This window comes from Lissotriton helveticus, chromosome 11, assembly GCF_964261635.1.
Source record: "Lissotriton helveticus chromosome 11, aLisHel1.1, whole genome shotgun sequence".
Lineage (NCBI taxonomy): Eukaryota > Metazoa > Chordata > Amphibia > Caudata > Salamandridae > Lissotriton > Lissotriton helveticus.
In genome coordinates this window covers 53,912,197-53,931,576 of record NC_136072.1, presented here as the reverse complement: position 1 = coordinate 53,931,576, position 19,380 = coordinate 53,912,197, and the positions used below count along the sequence as shown (strand labels likewise).

Genomic DNA, 19,380 nt, shown 5'->3' with positions numbered 1-19,380 from the left:
AGCTGCAAACTCATGCTTTTCCCCAGGACAGCACACATTCCTGTGAAGAATGGAGCGGCTTCTTTAAAGCCGCTCTGTGTTTTGACAGTGCAGGCGTTTCTCGCCTGCACTTTTAAAGGCGATAGAGATTCCCTTGCAGGTAGGTCCAGTCGGTGACTACACACACCTGCAAGGGGATGTCTTAGGGGTCCATGGGACCCCCCTTACTCGCCGCCGCAGGGCTCCAGTCAAGGGGCATACTCACATTGGTGGCGCACTGTCAATGCGCCTCCGTAGAAACTTCTTTGCCTCTGCGCCCGCATCTGTAATAGAGGCGGGTGCGGAGGCAAAGGGATTTGCTCATTTGCATGTGGCCACACCCCCATGCAAATGAGGGAACGCCCTCTTGAGAAAACGCTGGCGCTGTGTATGCACCAGGGCTTTCAATATTACAGAAGGGCCCGCACAAGCATCTGGGGCCCCTTCTGTAAAACCAAAGTGCCCCAGGGGCATGCAAGCGTGCGCAAATAGCTGTTGCGCCCTCAGGGCACTTGTGTGATACGGCCTCTGGAGATACCAACCTGCAAGGCATGGAAGTACAGTTTCTCTAACCTGGGCATGCTAGAAGGTTTGGAACTCTGGACTGGAAGTTAAGACAGTCTGTGGATGTTGAGCCTTCACCTGGAGGCAGACATTAGAGGATGCAGCAGTGTTCATCCCAAGAAGGACAGCAGACACTAGAGCCTGAACTGCAAAAATAACAATTGATGGACAGAATGCAGAACAATGTCATACATTCACCCCAGTACAGAGATCTGGGCCTAAGTCCATCGTTTTTTTGCACTCCACACCACCCCAGGTCAGACATGGCTATATGCAAATCAGCCTTGACCCTGTGCCTCATGGGAACAGTCCAGCCTGAACTACCTGGATCGGTAGGAGAGAAGAAGTAAGGTGTTTGAGACTGGGGCGTCAACCTCAAGGTTACTCCACCAGCTCCATTTTCATGCTAATGCTGACTCTCCAGCTCTTTGATGGTGCTGGGGGTGTTGCAACTTGCAGCATGTTTAGAGGTTGTGCTCAGGTGTGAGAAGTGCTCCTGGGTAGAAGTCACTCTCTTTGTATCTGGGAGTAGATCATGGCGAGAGCTTCTCTTTGTCTGCCGCACTCCCTATGAAGAGGATGCAGACCAAAAAGGGACACAAGAGACGTCACCACATGAAGCAGACAGAGCATTTTCCAGACACGTGGTCACCCGAAGGAGCACAAAGCATGCCAGATGCTTCTTCCACTGTGTTTAGATGCTTCCCTGTCCTGGGGTTGAGGAACACTGTTTTCCCATAAAGTCCATGGCATACTCCAGTTAGAAGTGCCATGGTTTGTGGTGGAAGGGTCTAACCATGTTTCTTTGGGATGAGATGTAGGAGCCATGGCCCTTGGCTTCTGCAGCTGTTTCCGAGGCCATGACGGGTGCTCAGAGTGCTTCGGTGCATGTGTGAGGAGCTAGCTGGTGATATCAACGATTAGAGGTATTAGTGAATGGTGCAGGGCCCCACAGAAACAATAGTATTTATTTTATTTTATTTATTTATTTTGACAGTTTTCTATAGCGCGAACAAGACCCTTCCGGGTATCAGAGCGCTTTACAGGGCACATGCAGGTGATTGACAGATACATAAAAATATGATGAATTATGCGAATACATTCCCGGTAAATGTTAGCGACTAGCACATGTCAAAAAGAGTATATAAGAAAGTACAGGTGAGTCTGGACAGGAAAATCGCTTTCACTTCTTTTTTGAAGAAAGCAGTGGACGGATTCAGTCTTGTTTCTGGGGGCAAGGCGTTCCAAATCCTGGGGGCCATTCCTGAGAAGGTACAATTGTAAGTTTTTTTCTTGGAGAAACGTTGTGGTATAAGTAGAAGATTATCAGAACTCCTAGTGGTTCTGCTACCACCCGATAGTACTAGTTTCTCCGCAATGTATCTCCCTTAAATCCTTTTTTGGCCCTTCTTTGCCTTTTCAAGGCAGGTCTGTGCTGGAAGGTCTTGGGTGAATGTAGACTGGAGGCATTGGCAGTGATGGATGTGTGTACTAGATGCTGCTGTAAACCACCAACACTTGCTTGCCAGATGTTCTGCGGACCATTTTCAAAGTCCCTAATTGTCAGATTGATAAAGTGCATTCACTTGTTCCTTTGGCTGGATGATAATATAACAGGAGGCGTAAGGCGGAGCGACTTCTGCTCCAGAAGACATTTAGATAAATCACTGACGCAACTTAAACAAGTTACCTCGGAACCTGATGGCCACCCTGATCCTTCCTGGGACGCTCTCGTTTCCATGGTATCTGCTGCTGCAGGAGGGATGGACTGGCCAGTAGGGCAACCTGGCCATATCAGAAGGGCTGGTCTGAGTTCAGTGCATGGGCCTGGTATATGTCTGTTTCTAGGGCTGTTTTATGGTCTTCTGGCAGGTTTCACTGTTGACGTCCCTGATATTACCACCAGCATTGCCTGCAGGAAGCGCATGCATGCAGTCTCCCACACATTGCCAAACACCGGTACATTATGGGCCCAATTCACAAAGGGCCTCTGCAGTTGTGGCCGAGGCCCCCCAGTCGTGGTGGTGGGGGGGGGGCGCAATCATGGTGGAACCTCTGCACTGCAGATACTCCATGCAGCATTCTTGAAACGCGTGCGGGCCCTGGTCACAAATGAGGGGACCCCGCCACGAACATGGTGGCCATTTGTGGATCAGGTTCTGATTTGCAAATGTGGGCCACGTTTTAGATATCTGAATCACTGATGGAGGCCATGTTTATTTTATCACCTGGGACTAATTTCTGTCCAATCCAAACCTGTGAAGCAGCTTCGTTTAAAAAAAATATGTATCTATATACATACATACATATATACATACATACATACTTAACAAAGCTTTGTTGCCATTTCTTAGGCATATAAAAACTGTTACCAGGTTGCCTGACTTTAGAAGAACAGAAAGCTTAGTTTGGCCTTCGCGTTTGTCACCGACAGCAGATGTCGGCAGAGGGCGCCTCCTCGACTGAGTCGTCTTGCAGATAAACTCTCTATAGGCATTGTCCTCTCTCTACCCAACCAATATGGTGCAGTAAACAGTGGGTGAGATGGCCTATAAAGGGCTTGATTTCCTCTTCCCTTCATTGAAGGTCATTGTAGGCACTAGTTGTGGCCTTTCATTTTTTTTTAAGTAGGATGGAACGTAGCTGACCAGCTCCTGATAAGTTGCATAGTGCCTCATGTTTGGCTGAGGCACCATCACGACAAACCCCATGCACGTCCATAATAAGGTCTGGGCAATAGATGGTCTGGAGAGTTCGGTAATAGCTTGGTTGGTTGAATGTGTCTGATTTCAGGGAGGTGGTGGTAGCCTCTCTGTCTACGCCATGTTCTTTTCACCCATGGGTCTGTTTCCATCCAGGGGGGCAGACCCAAGGCCTGCAAGGACAAGCCACTGCAAAGGGTAGCAGACTAAAGGGTCAGTCCCTCCAGCACAGGGTCTGTGTTCTAGTATTTGGGGGGTAGGGGATAGTGTGGACATCTGGTGGCACTTCCCTACCAAGGGAGGCGATTTATTCTGAAGCCGACAGGGATTTAAACATCCTTACTGATATCTCCTGCCTGGATCTAGCATTGGCAACCATGGGTCATACGGGTAAATTTAGTGGCCCGGCACTGTTATGCATTGCCTTGACAGCAGGGGATCTATGAAAGTAGTGGGCGTAATACTTGCCAGGAGTTCACCTCATATATTTACAAGTTTGCCTTGAGGTTCCCTCTATGTCCTAAATTACCTTATTTGAGCCAATGGCACATTTTTAATGGGTATCCCCTTATGCAAATATTTCATACAATATTCCAGTACCAGAATTTTGCCTTCGATACCACCCATATACCATGGGTGCCCCGTATGTCAAAATTTACCTCCAGTATTTCAGAGCCTGCATTTCATCATGGTTTGCTCTGCCCCAACCCGCCCCCCTCATCCCCAATATGCCACAGCTGCCCACTCTGATGCAAAGAATTACCTTCAGTGTGCCAATACCAGCATTTTCCCATAAGTATCCTCTTATGTCAACTATTATTTCCAGTATTTCAGGGTCTACATTTTGGCTTGGGTTGCCTCCCTTTGTCCAAGAATTACCTCGAATGCCCCAGCACCAGCATGTTGCCATGAGTTCCCCCATGCCAATCATTTTGTCCAGTATGCACGTTCCAGCTTTATTCCACAAGGGCTCCTATGCCAAGAATTGTTTCTAGTATGGCAGGCCTGCAGTTTGCAATGTGTGCTCATCTTGTGCCAAGAATTATCTCCAATATGACAGCTAACGGATATTACTGTGGGTGCCGCCATAACCCTAAAATTATATTGAGTATGCCATGGCCGACAGTGGACTTACAATCATAAAACATGTGAACAAACACTCTTATTCACTCACACTCTCTCACTCATACTCCTTCTCCTATTCACTCTCTTCTCCCTCATGCACTCTCTCTCACTTACTCATTCTCACTCAAGCTCACTACCACTCGCTGGTACTCACACACCAGCATATTCATTTTCAGGAGTTCTCACTTACAAACACACACACACACCTTTGCACACTCACTGGCTAGGTGCTTTACTGCAACTGCACCTGCTGCACCAGTGGTAGCTACACCTGATTCACTTCTGCTCCCTTTCCCAATTTCCGCTCACTCACATCTTATAATGCACTCACACTCATTCACTCACTCCTTCTCACTCACTTTCACTTATCCATGCACTCTCTAGAACTCAGATTCTCACTCAGGGCCCGATTCACAGAACTAACTTAAGACAAAATCCTAAACTTACAACCATTTTGGTATTCACAGAAGGCACTCACTCATTTTGGTATTCACAGAAGGCACTCACTCATTTTGGTATTCACAGAAGGCACTTACTCATTTTGATATTCACAGAAGGCACTCACTCATTTTGGTATTCACAGAAGGCACTTACTCATTTCGGTATTCACAGAAGTTAGGAGTCCTAACTTTAGGACTCCTAAATGCCTTCTGTGAATACCGAAAGTCTTAAAATTTGGATTTTTCTCAGTTTAGTAATAGTAAATTTAGGAGTCCTAACTTTAGGACTCCTAAACTGAAAAAAATCCTAATTTTAAAACTTTTGGTATTCCCAGAAGGCATTTAGGAGTCCTAAAGTTAGGACTCCTAACTTCTGTGAATACCGAAATGAGTAAGTGCCTTCTGTGAATACCAAAATGAGTAAGTGCCTTCTGGGAATACCGAAACGAGTAAGTGCCTTCTGTGAACACCGAATTGAGTAAGTGCCTTCTGTGAATACGAAAATGGTAGTACGTTTAGGATTTTGACTTAAGTTAGTTCTGTGAATCGGACCCTCAGTTTCACTCTCATAGACACTCACACACACTCACACACATACACTCTTATTCAGTCTCATGCACTCTCAAACACTTTCACACACACATGCACAGAGAAACAAAAAATGTTTAGTTGCTTCCTTTGCTGGCACCTCAGAGGTTCCCCAGCAACAGCAGAGCAGGAATGCAGTGCTGACATCAGAACCAGCAAGCCGTGATTCCCAACAAGGAGCCAGGCAGAGAAACAAGGCCAAACTTGTAAAGGGGAACACCCACCTGAATCCCTCTTCCAACTTCTTGATAGGAATGGAAGCAGCCCTGTTAAAACCTGGGATAGTGGTTTGGATCCCGCCCCTGCTGCTTTTTGTGGCTTTTCATTGGCTTCAGGAATGCACTGATGTGTGTCATGGCAGCCCCATTTTAGCAGATACCTGGTGTTGCTGCCTGAGGCTTGGGCAATATGGCTGCTTACTAAAATGGATTGTATCTGTATCCCTCAGACATGCGCAATCCAGATATCCGGCTTCGGAGTTCCTCGTTTTTTTATACAGCACTCTGTAGCAGGATCATGTATCTGTAAATCTCCCCCCCCCCCTTTCCTCCTGTCATCAGGAACATGGACATGGCAGTGTTCATGAAAATTTGAAATCTGTGTTTTCGGGTACTCTGTTCAGTTAAACAATTAGCAGTTGTGTTAAGGGGCAGTAAGTGGCCCCTCATAGGACACAGGGGTAGCTGTGATGTCCCTGAGAAGGAGCCATCAGTGAGATACTCAGTACCTGCACTTCTTCATTTTGAGAGGGAGAGTACCTGCACTTCTCAGCAGAGCTGCAATACCTTCAATTGGACAGTACCGGTACTTCTCAGAATCAAGCAGCTTCCCTGGTTATAGGGTACCTGCACTAAGCACTGGGTCATACTGTTTCATGGTACCGCCTATGCCATTGAGGAGGGCAATGGGGATTCTGGCTGTTTTCGGCTTCCAAGAATCAACGCATGCCGTAGATTCTCCTATGATTCTGTTTGGTGCAATGATGGTGTTCAATGAAGGTTTGGGCAGCGAGTGTTGTCTCGGGTTGGTATTATTGGTGTCTTTTAGCATGCGCTTCTTGATGGTTCTTCTGTTTGCTCTCTTTGTCATTAGCCGATGGTTGTGGATGTGTTCTGCTGCTAGATCTTCAGATACTGCAGGATATCACGCATGATTATCTGGAAGCCATCTTTGAGGAATTTGCTGCTCTCCTGGCCTCTAGCCTTGGCGCATTGGTTTTTCAAAAGGGAGGTCCAGAATTTTGGTTGTATTATCTTACACAAGTTACCTTCTCTATTTGCTATAATGGTTTAGTCCTTTCCTGGTCCATCATTCCGGCAGAGCAAACGCTCCACTCTACGGAAGTTCACAGGGCGGCACAGAGTGGACTGAGCCGGTATAGGGTTGAGGTGCCCAGAGGCTGGCGGTGAATGAGAAGCCCAAAGCTGGAATTAGGTCGGGAATCTTACCGGCCTCCGAGGGAATTTTGCGAACTTGGGGGCTACAGCTTCATGCAATCGCCTCCCTGATATTCTTATGCAAGGCTGAAAATTGAGATATGCCCGTTGCTTCGATTGGGATTGAAAGTTATCGTGTGGGAAGCCTTAGGCAAGAGCCCTTGGGTTCAGGGTTTGTAAGTGGTCAACGTTTTTATTCCTGCACTACACTGCACCACTATATGGTTCCAGCTACTATGGTGTGCTTATGGCAGGGTTTGGGAAAACCTGCTTAGTGGAAATGCATGAGTGAATCCTGAACTCGAAGTGGGAGGCACAACACAGAGATAATGGTTCGACTACATCCGGGTGGTCTTTCTTACCTCACTCCTCTCATTACAGGTTATCGATTTTATGAACCTCCATGTGGGGTCAACACGTTAACTATTTGGTCTTTTTGGTGACAAGAGAGGATGTTTGCGGGTGGGTGGTGCTTTTTTTACCCATTTGAGGGAGAGGCATTTTTGGCTTAAATTTTCAGGGCAAAAAGAAAGAGGCGGCAGTGGGATGCCAGTTTATGGAGCTGGGCGTAATATTAAGTTATCAACTGTTTGACTCTGATATTGCACAATGTTGTTTACTGTGCAGGAAGCATACCCTTGCTTGTTGAACACGCTCATTTATACTGTTGAACCCATCCTAATTGACTGAATGTATGACTTCCATTTGTTTCTCTTCAATTGATGCTGGCAGACAATATGGGAGATGCATTACACTAGCGCAACAGGCGTCTGTCGCCGCAGTTAGTCCTGATAACATTGCTCTTGTCATGATACATTGTCTTGCTGTCAGTTGGCATTGCCCTGTATATGGTAACATTTTTCTAAATTCCTACACTTGTGAGTAAGCAAAAAAAAATACAATAAGCAATAAACAGATTTAAACAAAATGGAGGCGGACGGAATGAGGAAAAGAAGATGTGGAGTGTTGTATATTACTCCTAAATAATTATAAAAGTAGAAAGCCTTGAGCATCAATAATCAGTTGCTAGGTGACACTGAAATTGCTTCCACATAAGTTCACTAGAAGTTCAAAAGCTCCAATACCATCTGCGAGGTGCAGGAGAAACATTGTAACTGGTCAACCAGTCTTTCCACCAGTTGAAAAAATACATTGGGGCTTGGAAAAAATTGACAGCCGGACAAAACAATGGAAACATTGGGGGCTTAAAGCAATGCCTGAGCATGAAGAAACCAGCGAGAATGTACACCAAATGTTTGAGAACATGAAAAACATGATTGAGCAGAGACAAATGCAGCCATTTCTCTCCCTCTCGGTCTCTCTTTGTGCCAGGGGCCAGCTGGGCATGTGGCCAGCTAGTAAAAAAAGCTTGTTTTTATTTGTGACTCTTGCTGTCACAGATGTGCAGGTTGGGACCTCCTTGGGAAGGTATCTCTCAGCCTGTCTGTGTCACTAAAGGGATTGGAGGGGGGGCTATCAAGGGCTCAGGTGGTGGGGGCATCACCGGTGCCTGCGTTCAGGAAGGCCGATTCCTGAAACTGCACTCCTCACGACTATGACTCCCCCGCGGCTGGCTCTAATTTAATTTCTGCCTGACCCCTGCGCCATCATAATCCAAGATTCATCAGGGAAATTACATTTAACGCTGTGTCCTATACTAACCGTGGTGAATTGGAGCTGGGAGAGCTGTAACAAGGCTTTCCGCCAGTAATATCGCTCTCTGCCCCCCCCCCTCCTCCCCCCCTTCCTCCCCCCCTTCCTCCCCCCCCCCCCCGGTGCCCTTCTTATAAAAGTCTCTGTGCCAGGAGCCCTCTGTTAGTCTGTTTTCAGATCTTTGTGGTCATTCTCCAGCTATGAGGTAGAAAACAAGATGGCCGAAGCTGAGACCTTGTGAGCATTGTGATGGTTGTTGTCTTGCTTACAGCAATGTGTAGCAAATGTCATCATACATGCACCAAATAAGGACAATAACCTACAGCATGGGCAGGCTTGAAAGGGCCACTGTGTGGACCAAAAAAACACCATGTACTGGCCCTTTCAACTCGGCCCATCCGGAAGTTCCCGAAGAGGCCCAATAGGCCAGTCCAACAGAGGAGATAAGTGTACGTTCCACCATGTCGTCACCTAGGGGTAGTGAGCTCAATGGACCCCCCCCCTAGCGTCTTGAGACCCTCACGGGTGAGTAATTGCACTTTACCATCCCTGATCGATTGATTGAGCTGGCTCAGGGTCGGCTTAGGATTTTTAATCCTATACTTATAAAGGTGAATGTAAAGCTACACTGTTCTGTTAGCTAAAATGTGGATGAGGATGTGGCATAATGGCTAGAGCAGTCGACCTCGAAGCTAGTGAACTGGGTTCAAGTTTCGGCAGGGACGCTTAACATCCTGTGATTCTGAGCAAATCATGTAATCTCCGCATGCCTAACAAAATGAATGTGTCCATCAGTAATGCAACTGGTGGTCATGTAAAGCGCTCTGATACCTTCGGGTTGAGTTTGCGCTATATAAAACTAAAAAAAAAAAAACATGGGTGCAGGAACCGTAGGGGGCAGGGGTTTATCATCCCTAGATTTTGTAGTGGCAACCAAAGAATAAACCGATGCAGACAAAAGATATCTGTCTAAGTCCATGCTGCACATGGCCTAGGTTCCCCTGAAGTGCTGTAACCAAAGAAGCAATCTCTGTGGGGGACACAAGACCTCTTTGATTTGTTAATTATTTATTTACAGCTCTTGAGGTCTTGAATCTCCTAAAAGTGTTCTGTTTGCCAAGCCTGTGAACCAGCACAGTAAGGGAAGGCAGGAGATGCTAGATTGTTTGTTACTTCTGGCTCTGCTGACTAGAAAAAGAAGGATTTTAGTAGAGGCTCCACATCTCAATGACCACAAATAAATAATTGTCAAAAAGGAAGGGGCTCTTGGAGCCACAGTAGACTCCGGCTTTTTGTTTACAGCTCTTCAAGGAGGCGCTTGCAAAAGGCATCATGATTTCTGCCTTTCATGTTCTGTCGCCATGTTTGATCTTCAGAGTTTGTGAAAGCATTCAACTACGTGAATGTACTTATGTGTGTAAAGTGTCAGTTTAATTTAAGGTGTGATAAGTGTATTTATTGAAATCCCTATACTAACTGAGCACAATGCACTAACCCTTGGTTCTATACAAAATAAAGAGGGATGGATGTAGCTCTATAGTATCTGATGAGGACATATGAAATCCTTTATTAAAATATTGGCGAGCCCAGAGGCTCAAATTGTGAGACAAGGGGGCCATCAATTTATTTCACTAAATAGCATTCTCCTTAATCATCCAGTTTGACAACACATTGTAGTAATTTACTAAAGTGTTGGTGTGCTACAAAAATCTTACATTTATGGTTAAAATAATGTTTCTTTACATTTAATAATAATATAGGCCATATCAATAAATTATATGGCAATCTGACACATTTTGGTAACTTGGCAATGTCGTCAGAGCATGGGTGTTTTCTTGAATGTTTCATATTTTAAAAAATTACTTTCAATAAATGACATTCCATTCAGTAATATAATCATATGTACTTATTTGAGACTGAGAAATGTTGAGAAATATATATGTTTAAGTCTTTATCATCTGTTTTAGTATATATCAGTCTTGACTCGAGCTTTGGCTCTCAGAGCCGAGCCACACCGCCTAACTTGTCAGTCTCCAAGTCTGTTTGTATCCTCCTCCTGGAATGTAGTGTCTGCTATGCCCCTGCATAAAACAAAAGCCAGTATTGAATTAAAGGTTCATACAGCACATTAAACACATAGACACTTGCCAAATATGCATGTAAGCAGATGGCTGAACAAGAAATAATTTAGATGTATTCATTATTTTGACAATTTGACTTGTTTTTTCTACCCCTTATCAGTCTGCTGCAGTCTGAGCAAAATAAATGTCTCATTTACACCAATTCTCACTTACTATGCCTTTCTCACACTTTGTCATACAAGGTGTCCCCATCCAGTAATATATGGACTTCACGAAATGTGAGGCAGTCTGGATTTGTTCTAGTCAAGCAATGACCTGCCCGAGTTGGCTAATTTTTATGAAGACTCCACTTGTTTCTAGCAGTGTTCTAATGTAAACATCTACTACATTTCCAACAAATGTAATGTTTTTGAAGCTTGAATAATTTTTCTCTCACTCAGTTGCGAAGCTGCCAGTTCCAAATAACGCATGTGGGCATCTTTTTCTAAGTACATGTCCTAAATGATTTGCCACATGCATGCCACAAGAAATAGTCATGCAGAATTCAAAAGGCAGCAGAAACTGTGCCTAGTCCAGAGAGGCCAGTGACACATGCAGTATGTTTCATCATGAAAGTACAATCAAGCTGACCGATAGGACAACGTTCTGGGTCCCCTGTAAATACCTCCTGAATGCCACCAGTCTGGACGTTCACTTGATGTTGTTGCACCAAGGATATTGTGCTGGATAACTAAACACTTATAAGGTCCCAAAGGCGAGACCTATTGGCTATGCCAATGCTTGTTTGACTTTTGGTTGCCTTGTAGCACATTCACAGAACAGAGATAACTGGATGACGGCAGAGCCAAACCCACAGAATTTTTAGACCTAGAAAAACTGTAAAAGGGAAAATGTAAAAGGTAATTTGTGGGCACTGGTAACACGGTACAAAATAAAACAATAACAATTTCATGATAATATAATATAAAATTGCAGACTAAGGGGCTGATTAGAATGTTTACCTTACTGGAAGGCTGGAATTAATGGATCCATAGTCTTTAATTCTGATCGATAATTCCTCCTATGGCCCAGAATATGGACTAACTCTCGCATACTGGAAATGGCAGCCTTTATTCTGAGGCGTAGCCTTAGGGGGGCGTTTGGGGCGTTACACCACACCTAATAAATATATTCTGTATTAAAGGTTAGGTACAGGTGCTTTAATTCGGGTCTAGTGAGGTGTTTGTCGAATTGCACTTGGGATACACCACACACCACACCACACACACCCCACCACCACCAACCCTCTGTTTTATTGGTCTTAAAAAATCGTTCTTGTACATTTAAGTACCCCTTACATTCCACAGTCCCTCTCTTTTTACAGATCTTTTCAACCCCCCTGCTTCTTATACAATATATTTGACCCAGAATGATTGTTGGGGCATCTGAAGCTCAAAACCCCCCCCCCAATCTTGGACAAGACCTCCTTTTCCCCTGAACAGGAGGGGCTCCTTTGAGTAAAGTGAAGAGGAGGAAACACTAGATTTGCATCCGCCCTTTGTGTCCTCCTATTCGGACGTGACAGTCTCCCTCCCCCACCTGCCCCTCCCCCTTCTGCTGGGATACTCCCCCCAAAACATGGAATCTGCTCCTAACAGTAAAAGGTGGACAGTCTTAAAGTTTGTTTAATTGTATATTTTAAATGCAGTAACAAAGTAAACCAATGCACTGATACTTCTAGAATAGTTGGAATACTGGCTTCAGAGATACTGTGGTAGAGAAGGGGGTCACCTAATCCGTATAACTTACTCAGCCCAGAATGCATTTTTCCTTTGTGATATTTGTGTCTCTTAAAAAAAGTTTAGGGCGAATTCAAATCTCTTTCCAAAAAATTGTTTGTGATCATGCTCATTTCACAGAGTTGTGCGGTCCACATCAGGAAGATCATTAACTAACAAGGTAGACTTGAGCTATCAGTACTCAACCCGTTGCATTATACGATATTCTATGACATCACTCAGTAGTTTGAAAAGCTTTCTCATGTTTATACCCTTCCGCGCTGATGACGGAACCGCTCCGTCATCAGCCGCGGTAGCGCTGTGCTGATGACGGAGCGGTCCCGTCATGGCCCGCTCGACGCACTGATTTCGCTCCTGCGCGGCGCGTTCTATTGAGCGGGCTGCGCCATGACGGAACCGCTCCGTCATGAGCACAGCTCAACCGAGGCTGGTGACGGAGCGGTTCCGTCACCCGCATGGGCGTGCCGCGCGGCCCCCCCGCTCCCTTAGCGCTGCAGCGGGATAGCCGCCGCAGCGAAGGTGTTATAAAACATATGAGACAACAAACTATGAGCGTCCACTATGAATGCATATCCTGGCATTTATGCTCTTTTCAACCTCTCCCAACTTTGACATAGTACGAACTAAGCCATAGAGGTAAACGGCCTGATTTAGATCCTGGCGAACAGGTTACTCCGTCACAACAGTGACAGATTTCGGGTCCGCCGAAATCTAAATCCCATAGGATATAATAAGATTTATGTTTTGCCAGATGAGGTATCCATCACCGTTGCGATGGAGTAACCCGTCCGCCAAGATCGAAATCAGGCCCAAAGGTTGTTAATCCCAGATTGCACCATTTGCTATAAATGTAACGCATGATTATGTAGCAGATCCTTATCGAAAAGAACCAGTTGCCACTCTGCTATTACCAGGTGTAATAGACAACCATTCGTCGATTTCATAATGAAGATCTTAACATTACGTTGTGTCTCGATTTCCTCGCAGCCCGCTATTCCCCAGACTACACCACTGGACGTATGATGACCTTCACCACCGTCTTCGCAGTCATGTTCAATGGATGCACCGGTATCATGGCTGGGTCCAATATTTCAGGTAAGAGGAACAGTGCACAATACCTTTAAGACAAAATATGAAAAGCATTTATGTTACTGTGGGATATTGTTTCCGTAGAGAAAGAGCACTGTTGCCGGCATAATAAACCCCTAACACACAAGCCAAAGTACGCGATGTACGTGGATGCAAACGTTGCCACCATGAGGGAAAATATTATGATGTTTTGATAAACCTACTTAAATACCCATGAGTCCAGAAAAAAATGTCCAGATCACTGTTCTCACAATAGTCAACAAACTTGGTGGCTCGGAAGCCGCACGTCTGACTTAGGACACGGTTCAGCAGGACTTTAGAACCAAATCCAACATGGGACAGAGAACGTTTTTAGTCTCATGAACCAGAGTCTGGAATAGTTTTCACTGTCTTTAGGTGTTGAAGAATCTTGTATCAAATACTGATCACTCCAATAACCCGCTGGCCGTGGGGGGAATTCCCCAGCTGTGTTGGGGGGCGGGGGGTGCACACAGCTCCCAGGTGCTCGTGACGAGCTCAGCTCGCCATGAGCCACGGTGGCCGTGTGCTCATGATGAGCTGAGCTCGTCACGGCCACACTCGTTTCTGTAGAACGTTCAGCACAGGGGGGGAATTAGCCCCGCGAGCGAGTTTTCTGGCCGTTATGACGAGCTGAGCTCATCATGAGCACACGGCCACCGTGGCTCATGACGAGCTGAGCTCGTCATGAGCATGGGAGGGGTTAAATACATCTCTATGCACAAAAATGGTCTCATAGTTTAGTTTGCAGTAGTTGTAACTTGGATGTCTACTGTTTCTACTGCCCAAGTAAATGTTCTTCATCGTTCAATCACTCAATTAATCAAAATGCATCAACTGTGTAGTCCCCATTGTGTTTAGGATACCCCAAGCTTTCTACTGACGCATGCCTTTCTGCATCCAAAATACATTATACTCTGAAGAGTGCAGTGGAATATGGGATAACAGAATGTTTAGTGTTTGGGATAAATAGGTTGTGAAAAGGGTAATTATGATCACTATAATATGTAGGGGAGCAGCAGAGGGAGGGCAATCAAAGTTGTCATTTTATGGGTTTCAAGAGCGAAGAGAGTGGTTACCTCCAAACAGGTCATATAAAAGGATTTAAGAACAAGCATTGGAAAAGCCAGTAGGACTGGATTTAATGTGCTAACAAATGCACTGTTAGGTCATTAGAGAGAGGCACAAGGGAGACAGCCAGAAGAGAGGGCTGAACAGTACTTTGTTTACAAACAAAAAAATAATGCCAGGGCCCTCGTCAAGTAGCCACTGCAGCTTACACCGCCCGTTACCGCAGCCAATGCTACCAATGACAGTACCAACACAACTTCTAATCATCACATTCCTACAGGTTTGATAACTTAGACTATTCCAGGTCCCAAAAACTTGGGATGCAGGTGTTAGTCATTTTTAATGTATATTGAATTAATAAAAAGCTGTTCTTGTGCTCTTCTCCAAATTAGACAAACAGCTTCACCATGTGGCAGACTGTCATAAGTGCGGGTGCTGACAATTAAGTGGTGGTGCAGAGCTCTGGAAACCATTGGCTCAAATTAAGCCCTGGGGCTAAAGTTGTAACCCTTCCCTCATGCAGTCCCATGCGAGCAGTGGGGTGGAGGCGGAAGGATACACCCAAGCAACCACTAGGTTATGGTCAAAGATGAATACTCCACTGGGCTGAACCAAGAAGTGATTGACAAAGTCTCAAGCCAGTGGTGAGAGAGGCTGGTTGAAGAAAGCCAAAAGCTGAAAGGGGCGGAGCTAAAGCCCACTCTTTGACCTTTGATAGCAATAGACCTTTTTATAGCCCCACATTCAAAACGCAGATGTAAAAACGTTGCAGGAGGCATACCTTTACTGATGAAAGGAATTGATTTGCCTTCTGTTAATGTTTTTGTTTTGATCACTAAGCCCTACTTGGCCAGCTTCCTGTTATTGTGCACTCACGACACAGTCCTCAGGATTTGTCATGCTTCCACTTTTCCATTCTTCTTGCACTGGAGAGGAAATATTAAAACTGAGTTAACAGCGTACCCATTTCTGTATCTCTTGGTCATGATACATTGATGCAGGCGGTTGCGGAGAAAAACCATGGAGCATTGGGGCATAAACATCTGGGTCACTGGGGAACCAGCAGGAGGCAGTGACAGGTTAGTGCTGGCCTTAGTGCCCTGTGCCTTCCCCATTCCTGACTCACGTGCATGTACTCCGGACTTGTGACAAATCATCAACATAGCGTAAAACGAGTGTCCGGATTGGAGCTCGTATTGACACTAGTCTTGCTCAGGTAACCCCTATATGTTGCTGTCGCCATGTGATCTGCACTTTGGCTCAAATATACTGGCAGAAAGCACTAACCTTGTACCCTGGCTCCATCCAGAATGATGTGCTCTTCCGCCGCTCACCACACCCACCACTATCCACACGCAATAAGACTATGAGGGCCAATGTTAGAAAGAGGGAAAGGGGAATGGGATGAGAGAGACGCTGGCTATCACCACTCCGAGTCATCACTGTTCTAAGCGCTGACCCCAGCATATCTACCAGGAGATATATTAGTACTCTGTCATTAAGTTAACACGTCTAGCCTCAGCAGAAGAAATAATGCACTTTAAGGACAACTCTCCGTTAACTAACTCTCTGTGCTGTTCTGTGAAGCTGGTGTTCCTGAAACTAAAGCAGGACCAGATTTAGGTAAATATACATTTCGATTCACCGTACGTCTCCATTAACAAGGTGACTGCCTTGTGCAAGGTGCTCTCAGATTCTGATAGGCTTAGATTCTAGGTTTTCTTTCACCAACTGCAATAATCCGCAGTTCTTGCTATAATCACTGTATTACTTTTCCAAATACCAAGTGTACCTACACAAACACACACACACGTAATAGATAGGCCAGGGAAATAGACAGATAGACAGATAGACAGATAGACAGATAGACAGATGGATAGATAGATAGATGGATAGATGGATAGATGGATAGATGGATAGATGGATAGATAGATAGATAGATAGATAGATAGATAGATAGATAGATAGATAGATAGATAGATAGATAGATAGATAGATAGATAGATAGACAGATAGACAGATAGACAGATAGACAGACAGATGGAGATGTGGATATGTGATAGGTGGATAAGTAGGTAGATAGGTAGGTAGATAGGTAGGTAGATAGGTAGATAGGTAGATAGGTGGGCAGGTGAGCAGATAGATAGGTGGGCAGGTAGGCAGATAGGTAGATGGGCAGATAGATACATGGACAGATACACAGATAGATAGGTGGATAGATGAATGGATAGATAGATAGATAGATAGACAGACAGACAGACAGACAATTGGTAATTGTTGGGGACGATTAACTGCATCTCCTAGTTTGTCTTACAGCACAGCGCCCCCTTTTCTCCTGCAGCCGAATTTCCAGGGGCGATTTGAGGGGGTCAATGAAATATTCTTTGCCTCAGCTGGGGTCTCACCGAACCTCCAAAGTACCTTGTTCTGTTTTGCATCACCATGAAGTGCTTTACCAATACAACTGTAACCTTTGACCTCCCAGGGCTGTGTGCCTTTCTACACATACGGATCCCCGACTGCAGCCCAATTCTGCCTTTCAGTTTCCTAATCCTTGACTGGCCACGGAGGGGTTAACCCGGGGCTTGGGAAGCGTAAAAATCTGTAATAAGCCGAACCGCTAAAGTGGAAAAGAAAGGTCGACAAAATATATTTTCTGTCTGCTGAGGTGTGTTGCTTTGCTTTTTTTCGTACCTTTTTTTTGCTTTTCAATCCTGCTCAGCGCGGACTGCCTTCTGCTCCCATCTCCCTCCCGCCCTTCTCCTCGTCCCAGAAATAATCAGTGGCTGCCTGCCTCTGCAGTCCTGCCATGCACCTACTTTTGTTAAAATATTCAGTGGAAATGAGAGGCTGGCCGTTAACCCCTGAGACGCCGAAAAAGGCAAAGCCAGGGGCTGTTAGAATGACTGTGAAGTGTAGTCTGTGAGTGTTTATTAGGTGCAGTGTTGTAGGTGTATTTAAATAGCGCTTCAGACCTCTTTGAGAGGCGCTGAACTGCATTATCAGATGGGTAGCTTTGTGTTGCAAAGATGTTCCACCTGCTGTCACACTAACTTTAAGGAAGTTTGGTGTCATGTGTGAATGACCAGAGTGGTGTTCTTATCGTGTGTGGAGTTGCAGTGCTTATTGGTGTCATGTAAAATGGATATGTGAGAAACTGTGTGTGCTCAGCAGTGCTTAATTTGAGACGGCGGTTTCCGGTGCTCAGCGCCAGCACCTAATTGTCAACATCGGCGCTTGTGACAGTCTGCCACGAGGGGGCGCTGTCTGAATAATTCATATATTAACTACAACATTCAAATATTAATTCAATATACATTAAAAATGTCTATATTACCTGCCTTGCCGCTCAAGCCATTCTAATAGCTTTGGCGGTCTGGAATAGTGCGATTGCCACACTTGTAGAAGTGTGATGGTTAGTAGGTGTGTTTTTACTATCATTGGCAGCATGGCAGGGGCAATGTGTGGTGCAAGCTGCTGTGTCCTCCTGACGAGAGCCCTGGCACTTATCTTTTTTTTACAAATTAAGCACTGGTCAGGTTACGTTAGACAGCTCGTACAGTTTATTCTGCAGGCCCCGGTGGAGATCCCTGGTGGAAGCGCTACATACATGATTGGTGGTGGATCGAAAATCTTCAATAACCGCCATGAATTCAAAACAAAATGGCGCCTGCAGAATAAACTGTGCGAGCTGTCTAACGTAACCTGACCAGTGCTTAATTTGTAAAAAAGATAAGTGCCAGGGCTCTCGTCAGGGGATGTATGACATTACAACGCATGCTTTTACCACGCATGCTGTTACGACACAGTTTTTACAACGCATGCTGTTACAACGCATAGCGCTTTGGGGTGCTGGATAGTGAATAGTTTAATTTACTATTCCAACTCCAGTCCCCGTGGATAGTAGGGAAGGTGTTGGATAGTAAATTAAACCTATTCCCTATCCTAGAGCGCCCCCCAGCGCAATGCGTCGTAGTGACATGCGTTGTAATGGTTGCGTCGTAAAGGCACTGAGTGGTAAAAGTTGCGTTGTAAAGGATGTTTCCCATCTCCACCGGGTATGGCAGGAGCTAGCCGTACCTAGCCAGCTGCCAGAAGGTAGCTCAAGGACATGCAGTCTAGCCTAACACAAAATTCCGAGTATCTGAAACTTAGCCATGCCTCCTCTTCCATAGTACCAGCTATGTTAAGTTGTAGACCCTAGAAGTGGCAGCCAGCCACACGAAACTCAAAGTTCTGTTACGCTATCTTATGCAGATTTGCAGAGCGCTCTATCACCCCGAGGGGATCTTGGCGCTGAGCAGATGTGAGTTTAGTCACAACTAGGGCTTAGTTGCACTACTTGAAAAGCAATGTCCTCAGCTTCTTGCAGCTTTGAAGTAGAGTAGAGCAGGTTCATATGTGTAGTGACAGGTCATTCCATGCTTTCGGAGATCAAACACACTCACATTGGGATTGACAGTTTTCAAGAAGTCCCAGTGCTTAATTTGAGCCAGAGGTTTCCAGTGCTCAGAACCAGCGCTTAATTCTCAGCAGCGGCTCTAATGGCAATTTGCCACATGGGGGCACTGTTGTCTTATTTTGAGATGAGCACAACACCAGTTGTTTATTTATTCAATGTGCATAAGAATAAGAAATTAATCTCACCTGCTGCCGACACCATTCTTATAACTTTTGATGGCTGGAATAGTCTGAATTGTCACACTTGTAGGTGTGTGATGGTTAGTAGTTGTGTTGCTACTGTAATTGGCAGTGCTGGGAGGGGCAATGGGTGGTGCAAGATACACTTGCTTCCTGAGAAGGATCCGTAACAAATT

General features: G+C 45.3%; 1 protein-coding gene across 1 annotated transcript in view; it reads left to right on the top strand.

Moving 5' to 3' along the window:
• LOC144790700 (solute carrier family 12 member 9-like) overlaps positions 1 to 19,380 on the top strand; it is a 525,473-nt gene that overhangs the window by 179,986 nt on the left and 326,107 nt on the right. Inside the window, exon 5 of the mRNA XM_078665423.1 lies at positions 13,373 to 13,480. Coding sequence (XP_078521549.1) covers positions 13,373 to 13,480 — 108 coding nt within the window. The remainder of the gene's footprint in view (positions 1 to 13,372; positions 13,481 to 19,380) is intronic.